Source organism: Sinocyclocheilus rhinocerous, unplaced genomic scaffold (genome assembly GCF_001515625.1).
Source record: "Sinocyclocheilus rhinocerous isolate Xijiao unplaced genomic scaffold, SAMN03320098_v1.1 scaffold2213, whole genome shotgun sequence".
In the NCBI taxonomy this organism is placed as follows: domain Eukaryota; kingdom Metazoa; phylum Chordata; class Actinopteri; order Cypriniformes; family Cyprinidae; genus Sinocyclocheilus; species Sinocyclocheilus rhinocerous.
Genome location: NW_015634046.1, coordinates 264,536 through 283,270, shown reverse-complemented (window position 1 = coordinate 283,270; position 18,735 = coordinate 264,536). Strand labels below are relative to the sequence as shown.

The window sequence follows — 18,735 nt, the reverse complement described above, 5'->3', positions numbered from 1 at the left end:
CACACACACACGCACACACACACACACCCCCACACACACACACACCCACACACACACACACACTCACACACACACAAACACACACACTCACACTCACACACACACACACACACACACACAATGAGTTCCCCAAACGCACGTGATGAAGAACCAGAGGGATTGTGTGAAAGTGTTACACAATTACTGACATATATAGGTCAGATTTAACATTTAATTGCACTTTATTTCATATTCATATTCATATTTCATATTCATTTCTTTATTTCATGCTGGGTAGAAACTGATTACATGTAATCTGGATTACGTAATCAGATTCCAAATATCAAGTACTTGTAATTAGATTATATTACATTTTGAAATACTTGTATTCTGACTCATTAATTACATAATTACATCATATTCACACAATAACGATAAATTATTCATTATGTATCGATTAAATTTTAAGAAGTGTTTTCGGTTACTTTATTTTAAGGTGTCTTTGTTGCCATATAATTATACATTTAAGTACTGAGTACTATATGGTTAGGGTTAGGGTTTGGCTTAGAGTTACTTGCATGCAATTATGCATCATTTATTGTTATTATAATAGTAAGTGCATGTAACGTGTAACAAGGACACTTTAATATAAAGTGTTACCCAAATATCAAGTATTTGTAATAAGATTATACTACATTTTTAAATACTTGTAATCAGACTTAGTGATTACATAATTACATCATATTCACACAATAACGATAAATTATTCATAATTTGATTCAATTTTAATAAGTGTTTTCTCACCATTTCAACTACTGACGAACACATTAATTTTATTTGAATTATTCACTATGTGAGTTATTTCATCATGTATTACTGTGTCTTTGGAAGTCTTTTGTCTTTCAAACACATTAAAATGCACAAATTCACATTATTTCTTATTTACATGTAATGCAGGGATTCATAAACGTTTTTGTCAGCTGAACCTCTTTAATATAATAAACTTACCTGAAGTAACCCCTGAGATTTTAAGGTAATAAGCGAATAATTAAGTGACACATTTGCATATTCACGGTTCAAAAGTAATCTAAAAGTAATCAAAAAAATAGTCTGGTTATATTACCTCAAATGTGTAATGTACTGGATTGCATTACATTACTAACTACAGTTTGTTAATTGTCATGTAATTTGGAATCGGTAATGGACTACAATTTATAAAATCATTATAAATTGTGATTGTGCATCTCCACTGATGAGCACCAGGGGGCGTCACAGACTCTATACAGGAGAATAGAGTTAACTTAGTTTTAGTTTAATTTTAGTGTGTAAGCAATCGTAAAAAACTGTAATAGTTGATTAATCACAGTGCATTTTGTATTTCAAGAGTTTTTTTAAATGTTATGTTTAAATATGCAAATGAGACATTAATCTATGCACTAATTTGCATTTTCAGAACAGACATGCATAAAGCCAGGTTGATAATTCTTGTTTGATTTTGTTGCCATATTAAGGTTGAAGGTTTATGGGGATTTTGGATTTCGCCATAAATCAGAAAATACTGTCAACAGACAGAAAACAAACACATTTTCACCATGTTTTTACGAGTATAAATCAGTGCGAATGATATATGAACAAACCTTCAGAATATAGAGAGGAATAAAACTGTAAAGTCTGGTGTGTGTGTGAGTGTGAGAGAAAAAAAACTCTTTAAAGATATTGATTGGAACTGAAATCTACAGACGCAAATAAATAAAGTGCAATAAAATAAACTCTTAAATGTGAATTCGGGATGTTTTCTCTCCGCTAGTCTGACAGAACAGACAGAAGCAACACTTGAGACTAAAATCTCAAAAAGTTTTGCATTGATTTTACATGATGTCCAAGAAACATGGCATTTTCTGTGTTATATTTAACATATAAATACCATAAAAACAGCAGTCATTCATGGTAACCAAGCAAGCAACCATGCAAGCTATTTATACAGTAAATATTACCATGTTTACATGGTATTTGAATCTGCATCAAGAAATACTCTGGTGGTACTATTCTATTTGGTCGTTTTTCTTTGCTAACGTCAATTTGTTTAGTATTTAAAGGGAAAAAGCTTAAACCAGGTAACAAATCTAGGTTATGAAAACGTTGTGGGAACATTATTTTGAAATGTTTCTAAAATGTTGAAATGTCCAGTTTTCTTGTTGTGATTCTAACATTATGTACATTTTAACATTCTACTCATTTTAATTTCACCCAGAATGTTATATAAATGTTTGATTATAATGTTATCTGAAGGTTACAAAAAATGTTTTTTAGAAGGTTCATCAAGTACAAGTAACATCACGAGGATGTTCCGAGAATGTTGTTCTAAATACATTTCTCGCAACGTTATATCAAATCATAATGAAGTTATAAGAATGGTCCATAAACATTACATTAAGAATGTTTTATGTACGTTTTAAGAAACATTGTGAGAATGTGCGCTGTTAGCCGCTGAGACTGGTCTGGTTTGATGGTTTTAAAAGGGTTTTGTGTATATGTGACCCTGCAGCACAAAAGCAGTGTTAAGTCGCTGGGGTATATTTGTAGCAATAGCCAACAATACATTGTATGGGTCAAAATTATACATTTCTCTTTTATGCCAAAAATCATTAGGATATTAAGTAAAGATCATGTTCCATGAAGATATTTTGTAAATTCCTCACCGTAAATATATTAAAACTTGATTTTTGATTAGTAATATGCATTGCTAAGGACTTCATTTGGACAACTTTAAAGGCGATTTTCTCAGTATTTAGATTTTTTTTGCACCCTCAGATTCCAGATTTTCTAATAGTTGTATCTCAGCCAAATATTGTCCTATCCTAACAAACCATACATCAATGGAAAGATTATTTATTCAGCTTTCGGATGATGTATAAATCTCAATTTCGAAAAATTGACACTTAAGACTGGTTTTGTGCTCCAGGGTCACATTTGTCATTTGGTTGTGTTGGGATTAAACTCATTCTGAATCTGACTGAGCTCAAATTTGAATAGTTTTTTCAGTTTGTTTGCACATCAAAGTAGTCTGAATCTTCATGAATATTGGCAGGGAAGTATGTTTTGCTGCTCTGGTCCTGGTAAAGTGGCGGTTTCACCTTCATACTTGAGCTGATAATTAGTACGGAGGGCTGTAACGAGCGACTGGCATTCCTGAAGCAGATGGAAGTTACCTGAGGCTGATTCCTGCGCTTCTGCAGAACGAGCCTGACCCTCATCGCTCTTTACAAGCGTTTAAAGCATCAGTTACAGCTCAGCTCAGCTTTAGCCGGCCACAGGCGACGGCGCTGTGCATCCCAGAGCTCTCTCCAATACACATAGGAATTTGTGCCTTCAACACGTCAGAAAGATGTTGAGATACTGAGAGGACCACTTAACGTTCCTCAAGAAGAACGAGAGCAGACACTTCAAAATGTCAAACAAAGCGAGTTCAGACAAACCCAATCATGGTGCTCAGTTTAGCTGAACACAAATGTTTTACTCTCGTTATACTGTGGTAAATCATGCAAAGAGTTAAAACCCCACCTGTGCAGTCTGTAGTCCTGGATTCTTTTTCATTGGCTTTTTAACAGTGTACACAACACATTGTTAGTGCATTGGCTCTGAATTTCATTGCAAATGTGTGTAAAGACGCAAAATTGTGTTCATTCATTTATATATAGAAGTGCAGTTTTTTAATGCGTTTCTTCTTGGTTATACAAATGTTAAAGAAACATTTCATTTTATAATTTGGAAAACCTTATGAGAATGTTACATTTTTGAAACATTGTAGGAACATTCCATTTGTATCATTTCGTAAAAGTTACGAAAACTTTATTTCTTAATGTTTTTTTAAACATTTTTTAAATTTTTTTAAAATCTGTTAAAAATTACATTTCTTCTTGGTTATATGAACGTTAGAATCATTTTGAAAACATTATGTTACATTTGAATGTTCTCAATGTTTAAAACACAATTTTTTTATATTTAAAGATGTTTTTATTGGTTATACAAACGTTAAAGGAAAGTTTCGTTTTATCATTTTGAAATGATGTGAATGTTCCAAGAATATTCCATTTGAACATTTTATGAAAACATATCTTTCTGAAGTGTTTCGTCTTGGTTGGGCAAACGTTAGAGGAACATTCCGTTTTATCATTTTGAAAACGTTATTTCTTAATGTTTTTTAATCTAGTTTTTTAATCTATTTCGAACATTTCTTCTTGGTTATACGTACGCTATAGAGGAATGTTTCATTCTATCATTTTGAAACGTGTTTCAGTTGAATGTTCTCTCAACTTTTAAAACACACATTGTTTAATATTTAAAGAACTTTTTTTTCTTGTGAACGTTAGAGGTACATTTGTTACGAAAATGTTATTTCCTCATTTTTAACATTTGAAATGTCCCATTTTTTTATCTACTAAGGATGTTTCTTGGTTATGCGAACGTTAGAGGAACGTTTCATTCTATCAATGTTCTCAACGTTTAAAACACCATTTTTTATATTTAAAAAAGTTTTTTTTATTGGTTATACAAACGTTAAAGGAACATTCCATTTGATCATTTTGAAATTATGTTAGAATGTTACATTTCAGTGTTCTCTCAACATTTAAATAAAATGTAAAGATTTCTTGGTTATGCAAATGTTGGAGGAATATTCCATTTCATCAATTAAAAAACTGTTATGAAAACATCTTTCTGAATGTTTTTAAAAACTCAAAATGTCCAGAGCGACGAGGCATAAACATTAAAACCCATTACAAACGAGGCATTTGTTGCATCCAGTGGGGACATAATTACGGATTATAATGACTTGTACTGTCTTGTTACGTGTTGCGTTGCATCGCGCCGCGTAAACAAAAGCATGTCTGCATTTGTGATCAGAAATGACAAACAAGCACTAACGTTACTCTACACTGCTCAAAACTCGCGTTTGAATCATCAGTGGCAAATCCTTTAAATGAAAACATACTTACAGACTGTGAGTCAGAACTGCCGGCGGTGGGCCAGCGTGAGCTGAGCAGCACTAAGTTGTTGTATTCCCTCAGCGACCAGCACGGATCAGCTCCAGGCATGACGAAGCGGATATCGTCCTCTTTTGGAAGACCAAACAAAGTAGTTTCGCTTTCACAACGAAGCACACAGCGTCTTCAGGACATGGCTGCAGCGTCAACAATACTACAGCGAGAATAAAAGTTACGCCTTCTTTTTTTGCGTGAACATTTGGGCAGCGTTATGCAAATCTTCCCACATAGTGATGTAGATATGTGGGGGCGTGTTAGAACGAGCCGTTTTAGGTAGGTGTGGTTGACTCTTAACTTTTATAAAGAATATCTCTTTGGATTTGAGACTTTAGTCTTTGCAACTTTACAGATCTTCTTTATGCACCAAGAGCTTGTAACACTCCAAAGAGAAAGGAACAATTGAAATCGCATCATATGACCCCTTTAAGAATATTTCGTCTTGGTTTCAAACATTAGAGGAATGTTTCATTTGATAATTTTGAAACATTATGAGAATGTTACATTTCAATGTTCTCTCAACATTTAAAACACACTTTTTGTATTATATATATATATATATATAAAGAACATTTTTTGTTAGTTATATGAACAGTAGAGAAATATTAAATTCTATCATTTTGAAAATGTTATTATTACTGAAAAACGTTAATCAACTTTAGTTCTGGGAACGTACAAATAACATCATAAAGACGTTCTGAGAACATTGTTCTAAGAGCGTTTCCTCTCAGCATTACAAGAATGTATATCAAATATTAATAATGTCACGTTCCATAGGTTTTAAGTGAAAGTTCCCTGTGATCTGGGTATAAAGTACTATTTTCTTAATAATTACATCACTGATGAATCATTCACAATAAGACCAGGAACGTGAGTTAATACAGTCCATAGAGTCAGTTTTCTCTTTACACTGTTGAAGAATTACACTGATATCAATCTAGAACTGATCAAGACCTGTATGAGATAAACAGATTGCTGACTAATAACTGCATTTACATGTACATGTATGCATTTAGTGACTTACAAAAAGGAGCAAAAGCAATTTGCCAAAATGTTCTTAATATGCAATGCCAGGTTTATTAGATGAATACATAAGGAAGGAAGATAAAGAAGAAGCAAAGAGCTTTTTTTTTTTTTGCATGCAATGCAATGCAATGCAAGTTTATTTGATTTCATTCAGACAGAAATGAACGCCAGCACATCTTTTTCCTGTTTGCACAAGTGCTCTGATGCATCATCGTTTCTGAGTTCAGAACAAAGCTCTCTGAGCCGTGATGCCAGCGATTGAGGCGCTACGTCCCGCAGTGTGTTTATAAAAACACCAGCAACAGTTTGACTTCCACACAGCGACGCGAAGCGGCTCAGAGTCACGGCGGAGACAGGAAAACAACAGCACTCGCTTCCCATGAAGAGCAGTGACTGATGTGATGTCTGTTGTGTGAATGTTTAGCGTTCAGAGAGAGAATTTACACGAGAAATCACAGTTTTAATGAGGATCAGGGTCTGCATTGCTTTGAACTCTCTGACCCCTGACCTCTGCATTCTTCAGCTTCTGATTTAGTTTGTGGCATAATCTACTTTTCACCTTCTACCCACGAAATGAAGCATCTCAATATAAGAACTTACACTTGCTTATGATCTCTGTGTTGGTGAAAAACGGCCTTTGATGCATGCGTTTAAAGCGCGGTGGGAAGACGCCGATTGTTTTTCTCAGTGTGAGAGCGAATGATTTGACGTTATTTCTGTGTGAGTTTTTCCTGATTGCACAATCTCCTGGCACACATCATGCCACTGCACTGGGGGTGAAAGCCTGAGATTTATGAGTGAATGTTTCAAATAAAGCTCTGCTTGACAATGAGAAACCACATCACTGCACGGCTTTCATTCAGAGACCAAATAACAATCATTCACCTAAAAAAATCATGCATGTAGCTTGCATTGCATTCGGTTATGTGCACAAACGCACACAGTATGCATAAAGTTTGCATACTGTGTTTGCAGTATGCATAAAGTATGTGCATAAAATAACAGGAAGACCTGCTGCATTTGACAAAATGTGCAATGTAACGTGCAATACACTTAGCTTTTGTCTGCTAAATGCATAAATGTAAATAACCAAAGCTGTCTGCATGGAATACTGTATACCATAATGCAATGTGCTCAACTTGATCATCTGTGTCTTGTGTAGCATTTATTTCACAGATAACTGAATATTAAAAACACTTAAGCTATAAAGACAAGCCTCAGTTTTGTTAATAATTTTGCATATTGTTGGGCCTATTTAGTGCATGATACATTGTGTTTACTGCAACAGTGTTATTTTAGTATCATTGATTTGTTAATATGTTAAATTAGGTCATATATTTTCTATTTGTTTTCATTTGAATTTTGTTATTTTTTTGTTTGTTTATATAGTTTTTAATAAGTTGTAGTATCTGTTTATTTAGTTTTACTTATTTTAGTAACACAAATGAGAAATGTAGTTAATAAAATATACAATTAGTATAAAATAAATCAAATGTAAAATGAAAATGTATACTGTATATATATATATATATATATATATATATATGTCTATATATATGTGTGTAATTTTCATTTTAAATTTTATTTATTTTTTACTTTACATAAAAAATATAAAATACATTTTATTTATTTTATACTAATATTATTTCATATATATATATATATATACAGTTAATTTATGTATAATTCATTTAAAAAAAGATCTTTCTAACTTCAATGTCATTGTGATTGTGTCTTTTCGAAGTAATTTGCGAGATTAATGACCACAGATTTAGAAAACGGTGTTTATTATTTATTTATAGCATTCAGGACTCAAATGATGCGTCACTCAACAGAATTATATCTCCTTCAGAAGTTACATTTGTTTGGATGTCGTGCTGTTTCTCCTGAACCTATTTGCTTCACCCTGACGTCTGTGATCTTCTGCATCTGATGATCGACTCAGTAAACCGCACTGAAATGTGTAAAAGCAGAAGAAAGACATTTGTCCCCTGTTGTTCCTCCATGACAGGCTCTTGTGCTCTCTGACCCCGTGACCTTTGACACAGAGGTGGAAACTTGACCCTTAACATCATCAGAGCAGAGGTCAGAGGTCGTGTGTGTGTGTGTGCTGTAACACTCCAGTTTCTCCTTTAGCCTGATAACTGGCCGTCATGCATTAGTGAGGTGTGTGTGGAAGCGTCTCCTCTCAAATCCTCAACTTATCTCAGTACAAGAGCTAGAAAACCTGTGACGGAAACTCTGAGTAATAAAATACACTTCCTGTAGATCAGCTGGCTTTGCTTTCAAGACACAGAGGACATCAACACAGAACTATAACTAACTCTCTCTCTCTCCCTCTCTCTCTCTCTATATATATATAGGTCTACTAGTGCTGTCAAATGATTAATCACAATTAATCACATTCAAAATAAAAGTTTTTGTTTACATAATATATGTATGTGTACTGTCTGTGTGTATTTATTATGTATACTGTATATAAATATAATATAATAATAACGATAATAAATAAAAAGAAGTATCTTATGCTCATCAAGGCTGTATCTATTTGATCAAACATACATAAAAAACTGTAATTTTGTGAAATATTATTGCAATTTAAAATAACAGTTTTCTATTTTAATATGTGTTAACATGTAATTTATTTCTGTGCTCAAAGCTGTATTTTCAGCATCATTACTCCAGTCTTCAGTGTCACATGATCTTCAGAAATCATGCTAATATGCTGATTTATTATCAATTCATATTGTTTTGGGACCTGTGATACTTTTTTTCAGAATTCTTTAATAAAAGTTCAAAAGAACAGCGTTTATTCAAAACAGAAATGTTGTGTTACAATATAAACTCCTGTTCAAAAGTTTGGGGTCGGCACATTTATTCCTACTTTTTTTTTTATAAAGAAATCAATACTTTTATTCAGCAAGGATGTGTTAAATGGATACAAAGTGATAGTAAAGACTTATATTGTTAGAAAAGATTTCTGTTTTGAATAAATGCCGTTCTTTTTATCTTTTTATTCATCAAAGAATCAAAGAAAAAAAGTATCACAGGTTCCAAAAAAATATTAAGCGGCAACAGTTTCAACACTGATAATAAATCAGCATGTTATACTGATTTCTGAAGATCACGTGATACTGAAGACTGGAGCAATGATGCTGAAAATACAGCTGCGCATCACAGAAATAAATTACAGTTTAATAGTATACTAAACTACAAAAACAATATTAGAAATTGCAAAAATATGTCACAATATTACTGTTTTTTCTGTATTTTTGATCAAATAAATACAGCCTTGATGAGCAGAAGAGCCTCCATTAAAAAACATTTTGAACGGCAGTGTATATATACATATACATACAAGTATTTGTTTAGAGAATCTGACCTGAACTTTCTCTGATGGAGGAGAAGAAAAAGAAAACAGAACGTTTACAGGCGGATCGTTCGTGTGCCTCATGAATCAGACGATGAAAGATGGATGTTTTGGGAACACAGTTCATTTGACATTCATCTGCTGATCACATGTAAACCAGAGACTTTCTGTGAACACTTACAGTGGAGAGATTAAGATCAAGAAAGAAAGACACATAACACAAGACAACAAATGTGCACATTATGTGTGCGGAAAAAGTGCAATTAAGCAGGAAGTGCTGAGGTAGTATAGTTGACATCCTGACCATGATAAATAAAGACTTTAACACAATGAAGTATTGCACTTGTTGACATATAACCTTTTCAGTTCATTTAAAGAATTGGTCCAAATGAATTATACAAAAGAAAGAACGCAATGCAATTAAATGCAACAGTGTTTCTGTGCATATAAACAAAGAAACTGAAAAGCAACAATCTGCTGATAAAAGTAACTGATGCTTCATTCATCTGTTTGTGCTGAGCTCTTTTCGCTGCTTGTGATTGGACGAGCTCCGCGTCAGTCATCGTCAGGGGGCGTGGCTTTGATATCTCTCTCGCTGTAACGCGTGATTGAGACCCAGTTTGAGTGTCTGTGATTCAGTGACACGGACAGAGTCAGCATCACTGTAACAGCTTTACGAACACTTTTCACTCACTGCAAGCGTGCATCATTCCCAGCGAGGATCGCACAACTGAAAGTCTGTGGGAAGTTTGCCGAGCGTTATATATTTGGGATTTATTTGGATCTGAGACTCTGTGAACCACTATGTGTCACCAAAGCTGGTTTTTCAGTGTGCTGCTGCTGGGCTTCTGCGCTCGGGCCACTGGGGCTCATGACTCCAGGCTGGAGCTGGAGCTGTGCGGCGGACCGGACTGGACTCTGGGCTTCTGCGGATCCGGACTCACCTGCGCGGCGCTCAACAGAACCGGACCGGCGCTCGCACCTGAGACAGGTGTCTGCAGAGGTCAGTGACGCGCGAGAGCTTCAACACGAGCTCGTGACGCTGAATGCATGCTCATCGATATCATCAAAGAACAGGCATTTGCATTGCATTCGTGCAGTGTTGGGAAGGTTACTTTGGAAATGTAATAGGTTACAACCCTGCTGGAAAAAAAAAAATAGAAACCATCACAGAAATTCGAATGGTTTCAACTTTCTACCATTAAAACCATTAAAAATGGTTTTCAAACCATTTTTGGCTTTTCAGCCATCAAACCATTGAAAACCAGCTCTGGTGACACATCGATGAAGTTCACAGAGTCTCAGACGCGCAGATCCAAATAAATCCCAAATATATAATGCCATTAAAAATGGTTTTCTGTAGTGTGTTTTTGGGACATATTTCATTCGGATTTATTGGTTTTAACAAGCCACCAATAGAAGGCGACCAATTACCAGTAGAGACCCATAGGCACCATTACAGTTTCCATTAAAACCAGTACAATTCACATTATAACCAGTAAAAGCATTACAAATTCTGTGATGGTTTCTATTGTTGTTGTTTTTTAAAAAAAAAAAAGGGAAGTTACCCTATTTAAAATGTAATAAGTAGTGTAACTATTTCAATTACTTTATTAAAGTAATGTAACTGATTACATTTGATTACTTTTTGATTAATTTTCTAAATTACTTGCTGTTAGTCATTTTCGAAATCCGTCATCACTTAAATTAAGGTTATAATAATTTAATTTTAAAGCACAGCCATCACAAAATCAGACTTACTTTGAGATCGTTCCGAGGTTAAATACCATAACAAGAAACAAGTTTAGTAGCTATGATACTGTTTTTGAAATTAAATCTTTGCATGACAAGAAACACTGGCATATAACAATGGCTTGGGAAAAAAAACAGTTAATCTTAAAAAATAAAGCATATACATACATAAACCCAAATATGAAATAAAACCGTTATGGAATAAGCATGTGTCCTTTTCTGTCTCCTAAACTCCTGAAATATTGGTGTCTCATATTTCAGAGCAGCCAATGCAATCAAAAGAAATCAAGTAAATCTGTATTATGTAGGTGTGTGTGAAAATATTCAGATGTAACCCCCTTTGTAATCGTTAACATTTTCATAAGTAACTGTAATTTAATTACACATTTTTTCTCAGTAACTGATTACAATTACATTTATTTTGTAATTAAATTACGTAATTTAGTTACATGTAACTAGTCACTCCCCAACACTGCCTCAATGAAATTTTATTTAGACTTCAGAGAGTAAATATGACAACAGCATTCATGTGGATTCCAGCACACATAGGAATCAAAGGGAACACAATTGCAGATGTTTTAGCTAAGGAGGCATGCAAGCTAGATGAGGTTATATGGAAATCCTATACAGTAAATCGGAAGCAAAAGTAATAATTAGGAATAGTATAATAATATAAAGGAATGGCAATGTAACTGGGATTGGGAAGTAACAGGCAGACATTACTATAGAATCCAGGAGAAAGTAGGAAGGTATGTAAAGGTAATAATAAAACAGAAGGTATAATTACACGATTGAGAATGGGACACACGGGGTTAAATAAAACATTACATCTAATAGAAAAACATCCGACTGGTTTATGATCATTGTCAGGATGAGGAATCAGTGGAACACACAGAAAGAGAAATATTAAAGAAAGAAAATAGTAAACACACTTTTTTTTCATCATTATTATTATTATCTGGGAGGTAGCTGACTCAGGCCCACGCTCCAGTATAGTAGTAGGTGGCAGTAATGCACCTTATCGTTGGATGCCGACCGCCATTAAAACAAAGAAGAAGAAGAATGCATGTTTATACAGTGTTTAAGACCACCCATGATGAGGAGGAGGATGGTTGTGGGTCTTGACAGTTTTTCTGTAGTTTGGCTTCTTGTGCATCACGTTATGATTGATTGATTGATGTGGTTATGTTGATTGATATGATCAGTTTATACAATGGTACTTTGATATGTACTGTGATATTGATTAATATGTACAATAGCATGTTACTCCAACAACCATGCTAAAACCATGGGACTTATCCAAAAGCATGGTATTGCTATAATAATTTGTCCAAAATACTGTAGTATTACTGTGATACTTGTACAAAAATCATGGTATTTGCCATAGTATGTCCAAAATACTACAGTATTCTCATGGTACATGTCTAAAAACATGGTATTGCCCCCAAAATACTACAGTATTGTCAAGGTACATGTCTAAAAACATGGTATTGCCCCCAAAATACTACACAGTATTTTCATGGTACATGTCTAAAAACATGGTATTGCCCCCAAAATACTACAGTATTGTCATGGTACATGTCTAAAAACATGGTATTGCCCCCAAAATACTACAGTATTGTCATGGTACATGTCTAAAAACACGGTATTTGCCATAGTATGTCCAAAATACTATAGTATTGCCATGGTGCATGTCCAAAAATATGGTATTACCATAGTTACTTGTCCAAAATACTTTTGTATTGCCATATCGTGTCCAAAAACATGTTTTTTGCCATAGTTATTTGTCTAAAATACAAAAAAAAAATCATAGTATTGCCATAATGCCATATCCAGAAAATAATACCATTGTACTTTCAGTACTTTTTAGTCGGCTTACACTTCCCGTTCTGTTACAATGAGGTTTATAATGTCCAAACTGTGAAGTAATCAAGAATAATCAAGTTATTCGTGAGATTTGCTCAGTCAATGTGAATCTAGGTTTAGCATTCCGATCTAAATTTTCAGTTAGTTCATAGCTCTTCGATTGAGTAATGCCGCTGATGTAATGCACGAGATGATTTGGCTCACGACTGATCGCAGCGTCCTGTGATGTGATGTTAGGCTCCTGTCCAAGAGTTTAGTCAGGAGAAGGTCATAAAGGCAGGCTGGAGCTGGACTTTCTCCAGGTCTACACACTTGGATTGCTCCGGACGGCTGAGCGAAAGCAGAAGTCGGTCTGTGGGAAGGTTCCGGAGCTCAATTAGCCCTCGTCTTCATCTTCCTCCTGTGGGGTCTGTGGTTCATCCCGAGGGATCGCGTCCTTGATTGGGTTTTATTTACTAGGCAGTGTTGGGGTTAATTCTTTCATAAATGATCCGCTTTGAACGAGTCCGACTTACGGTTTTTTTTTCAACTGCTTACATTTTCAAAACTTTGCCTCTTTTTTTCAAAACTTTACACACAAATCCAAAACTTGCACACACAAAATGCAAAATGCATCACATCTCTTGCAAAACGAAAAAAACAAACACCTTTGGCATAATATTAATTCCTTTTAGATTTTTGAGTGTTACATACAGAATTGTGTGTGTTTTGCAAAAAGTGCTTTATGAAATTGAAAACTGAGTCAAAGGTCGAGAATTAGCGTACACTGTAAAAAATGATTGTGATTTTAACAGTAAAAGACTGTAAAAATGCTACAGTAAAAACCTGTTAATTGGTTAACAGTAAGTTTCCATAATATATTCGGTGAATAAATGAAATTACATTTAACATAATTTTACAGTAAAATACTGTTAAAAATTAGGTTTTTGGAAGTGAAAAAGAAAAAGTCATTGTATAATTTACAGCGAAAAACCGTAAAAATTGACACTCCCAGAATTCCCTGCATGACACTTCATAGTTAGATTTTTTGTTGAAATAACATGTTTCTTCTTAGTTTTTTCGTATCAGTTGTGTACATTAGGGTTTAATCTTACATCTAATGTTGTTAAATGAATGTTTATTGCATTATTTCAGTATCGTGTGTCACCATGATGGGGTTTAGTGTTAGTGTGAATGACACTGTGCTATATATAAGTATTGTCCTCCTCAGAAAAGCTGTTTGTGATGAGCTTTGGTTCATCATGTGACTTTCTCATCACCACCAGTTTTTGGTGGTTATCAGTGCATTACAATGGTTCAAAACAGATATTAGTACTTCAATGTGTTGGTTTATTAACATTACATCAGTTAATGAAATACGGTATTTTATTGTGAATTTAAGTCAAGTCTGTAAAACCTAAAATGTTGCTACCATATTTTTTACGGTGAAGTTCTGGCAACCACAGCTGCCGGTATTTTACCGTAAATGTCACAGATTTTTTTTTTACAGTGTATGGTTTTGCAGATTTGGTGTGTGCTTCTGCTGTTTGAGTGCCAGCGTTCAGAAACTGTGTGACAAGGAAATATTTTTTTGTGTAAGCAGTTGAAAAAAAAACTGTAATAGATGCTGTGATTGAGTTTGTCTGCAGGGTCTCGATCCTGAAATCAACACCTGAGTTACATCCCAGAGCCAGAACTCCTAAAGTAAAAAGCCTTTTTACTGCCAGTGCTTTTCAGGTTCAGATATTCTCTGTGTGGTCAGTTTTTAGAGGGAAATAAATGCAGATGTAATATGAGCATGTAGAAAATTTGAGGTTAAATAATGAGTGTCATTTTCCAGCCACTGACTAACCAGCATCTCTTTAGGATAGTAATACATTATTCATGATTGTCATCATTAATTACTTCTCCCCCCCATTAGCAAAGAAATTAATGAGGCTGTTTATATTCTGACATGGCTGAAGGCGAATGGAAGACGTGAAAATGAAAAGAGCTTGTTGAATATTGTATATCGGTCTTTTTTGGGGTACATCCATTTGTCATGCTCTTGAAAATAAATGTTCTAGTCATTGATGGTTCCATGAAGAACCTTTAACATCCATGGAACCTTTCCTTTGCAAAAACTGTTGATTAGATGATTCAAATGTTCTTCACATTAAGAAAAAATGGTTCTTGTGAATAAAGGAAACATAAATGATCTTCATTGGCATTGATGGTTCCATGAAGAACCTTGGAACATCCATAGAACCTTTCCATTGTTCTTCAAAGGGTTCTTCAACACTCTTTAAAAAAAAAAGGTTTCAAAGGAGGTCTTTGCAATAATGCCATAGAAGAATCATTTTTGGTTCCCCAAAAGGCTTTCTTAAAAGAATTCTGTTTTTTCTGTTTTAAGAACATTTTAATAATCTAAAGAACCTTTTTCCCCACTATTAATTTTCCATGGATGTTATAGGTTCTTCATGGAACCACAGATACCCGCCTTGAGTGTAGATTTTGTTTATATACTGTCAGAATATTTGGACTGCATTTATGGATTTGTTGGACAAAAATAAAGATGTTCTGTTCTGCAAACAAAACCTGCAAATATGCTAATTAACAACCTCTACATCACCAGTACTGCGTATTTAAAGCTACAGTGTATTATTTTAGCACAACTAGAGTCTCCAAACAGAATAATGACTGTTTTCAAACAGGTTTCCCAAACTGGTCCAGTATGAATCCATCTTAGCAGTTCAATCACTGTCATTTCGACCGCCTGTTTAGTCTTGACTATCAGAAGTCTGAAAGACTTCCTCTGAGTCTCCATGTTCTTCTGTTTGCCTTTTTATACTGATAAAATAGCAGCTTCCCACATTTGACCCATAACTATTATACGAGAAACAACAATAATGAGAAGGACGCAACATGTTTGCAATCAACCTCCTTGAAACTGATTAAACTAGTTATCATGTGGACTTTAGATAACAACACTAGACCAGACTGTTTTTATTTCAGACTAATCTGCATTCAGCAAGTACGTTTCCAGGAAAAAAGAAAAAAAATCATAGTATTGCCGTATTACCATGTCCAGAAGACCTTTGATAATACCATGGTACTTTATAGTCACCTTTACACTATTTTGTTATTTTAATTTCCATTTTATATTGTACCTTTTCCAAAATATTATAGTACTGCCTTGGTACATTTCCAAAAAACATGGTATCATCTCCCCAGATACTATAGTATTGCCATGACATATGTCCAAAAAGATGGCATAACCCCCAAAATACTATAGTATTACCATTGTAAATGTACATAAACATGGTATTACCCCCGAACTACTATAGTATTGCCATGGTACATGTCCAAAAACATGGTATTACCCCCAAAATACTATAGTATTGTCATGGTACATGTCCAAAAACATGGTATTGCCCCCAAAATACTATAGTATTACCATTGTAAATGTACATAAACATGGTATTACCCCTGAACTACTATAGTGTTGCCATGGTACATGTCCAAAAACATGGTATTACCCCCAAAATACTATAGTATTGTCATGGTACATGTCCAAAAACATGGTATTACCCCCAAAATACTACAGTATTTCATGGTACATGTCCAAAACATGGTATTGCCCCCAAAATACTATAGTATTGTTATGGTACTTCTCCCAAAATACTATAGTATTGCCATGGTATATGTCCAAAAACATGGTACTGCTCCCAAAATACTATAGTATTGCCATGGTATATGTCCAAAACATGGTATTGCTCCCAAAATACTACAGTATTGTTAATGCTGATAGATAAACACAAACCGGTCTCTGATCGGTAGACGTGAACAGATGTGCTTCGTGGTCTCCAGTGTTCGGGGTCGTGTGAAAATATAGAAATATCCTGGCAGGAAGTATTCAAATGGAAAAGACGTTGGCGGAGCGGATCATTCTGAGGTGACAGGAAATAATAGGGAAAGTTTTGGCAGGGTGTTCGATGGCTGGTTTGAAAAGCCTGTTTGTGATGGCACTGTCTGCGTGAGAAGAACCGCGACGTGGGTTTCCACAAACGGGACGTTTCTGTGCCAAATGCACCAATATCTGGCTGCTTTGTTTCAGTGCTCAGTCATGTCTAAGAATGTGGTTATTGTACAAGCCAGTTTAGGCCTCATAATAAATCAGAAAACACATTATACCTCAATTGTTTCTCCTAGATGACAATGAGATCAATGGGAGAGTTGAGCTGATATCCACATCTAATAGCACTGTAGGTCTGTTTTTATTTCTCCTCAGGACTTTTAGAATAGTAACGCATCTCTACCCCCAAATACTATAGAATTTCCATGGTGCATGTACAAAAAACATGGCATTGCCCAAAAATACTGTAGTATTTCCATGGTGCATGTACAAAAAACATGGTATTGCCCAAAAATACTGTAGTATTTCAATGGTGCATGTACAAAAACCATGGAATTGCCCAAAAATACTGTAGTTTTACCATGGTGCATGTCCAAATACATGTTATTGCCCCCAAAATACTATAGGATTATCATGGAACAGGCCCAAAAACATGGTATTTTCCAAAAATACTATAGTTTTGCCGTGGTAATGTCTAAACACATGGTATTGCCCTCCAAATACTATAGTATTGCCATGGCACCTGTCCAAAAGCATTGTAAAGCCCCCAAAGTACTACAGTATTACCATAATACATGTCCAAAAACATGGTATTGCCATGGTACATCTCCAAAAACATGGTATTGCCCCCAAAATACTATAGTATTGCCATGGTACATCTCCAAAAACATGGTATTACCCCCAAAATACTGTAGTATTGCCATAGTACCTTGTCCAAAATACTATAGTATTGCCATGGTACGTCTCCAAAAACATGGTATTGCCCCTAAAATACTGTAGTATTGCCATGGTACACGTCCAAAAGCATGGTATTGCTCAAAAATACCCAAAATACTGTAGTATTGCCATAGTACCTTGTCCAAAATACTATAGTATTGCCATGGTACGTCTCCAAAAACATGGTATTGCCCCTAAAATACTGTAGTATTGCCATGGTACACGTCCAAAAGCATGGTATTGCCCAAAAATACTGTAGTATTTCCATGGTGCATGTACAAAAAACATGGTATTGCCCAAAAATTCTATATAATTATCATGGAACAGGCCCAAAAACATGGTATTTTCCAAAAATACTATAGTTTTGCCGTGGTAATGTCTAAACACATGGTATTGCCCTCCAAATACTATAGTATTGCCATGGCACCTGTCCAAAAGCATTGTAAAGCCCCCAAAGTACTACAGTATTACCATAATACATGTCCAAAAACATGGTATTGCCATGGTACATCTCCAAAAACATGGTATTGCCCCCAAAATACTATAGTATTGCCATGGTACATCTCCAAAAACATGGTATTACCCCCAAAATACTGTAGTATTGCCATAGTACCTTGTCCAAAATACTATAGTATTGCCATGGTACGTCTCCAAAAACATGGTATTGCCCCTAAAATACTGTAGTATTGCCATGGTACACGTCCAAAAGCATGGTATTGCTCAAAAATACTGTAGTATTTCCATGGTGCATGTACAAAAAACATGGTATTGCCCCTAAAATACTGTAGTATTTCCATGGTACACATCCAAATACATGGTATTGCCCAAAAATACTGTAGTATTTCCATGGTGCATGTACAAAAAACATGGTATTGCCCAAAAATACTATAGAA

The 18,735-nt window shown here is 34.8% G+C and overlaps 1 protein-coding gene across 1 annotated transcript in view; it reads left to right on the top strand.

Moving 5' to 3' along the window:
• The first annotated feature begins 10,082 nt into the window (after window positions 1–10,082).
• Window positions 10,083–18,735, top strand: part of LOC107745363 (cysteine-rich motor neuron 1 protein-like) — a 44,648-nt gene continuing 35,995 nt past the window's right edge. Inside the window, exon 1 of the mRNA XM_016559234.1 lies at window positions 10,083–10,417. Within this exon, the coding sequence (XP_016414720.1) occupies window positions 10,219–10,417 (199 nt within the window). The 5' untranslated portion in view covers window positions 10,083–10,218. The remainder of the gene's footprint in view (window positions 10,418–18,735) is intronic.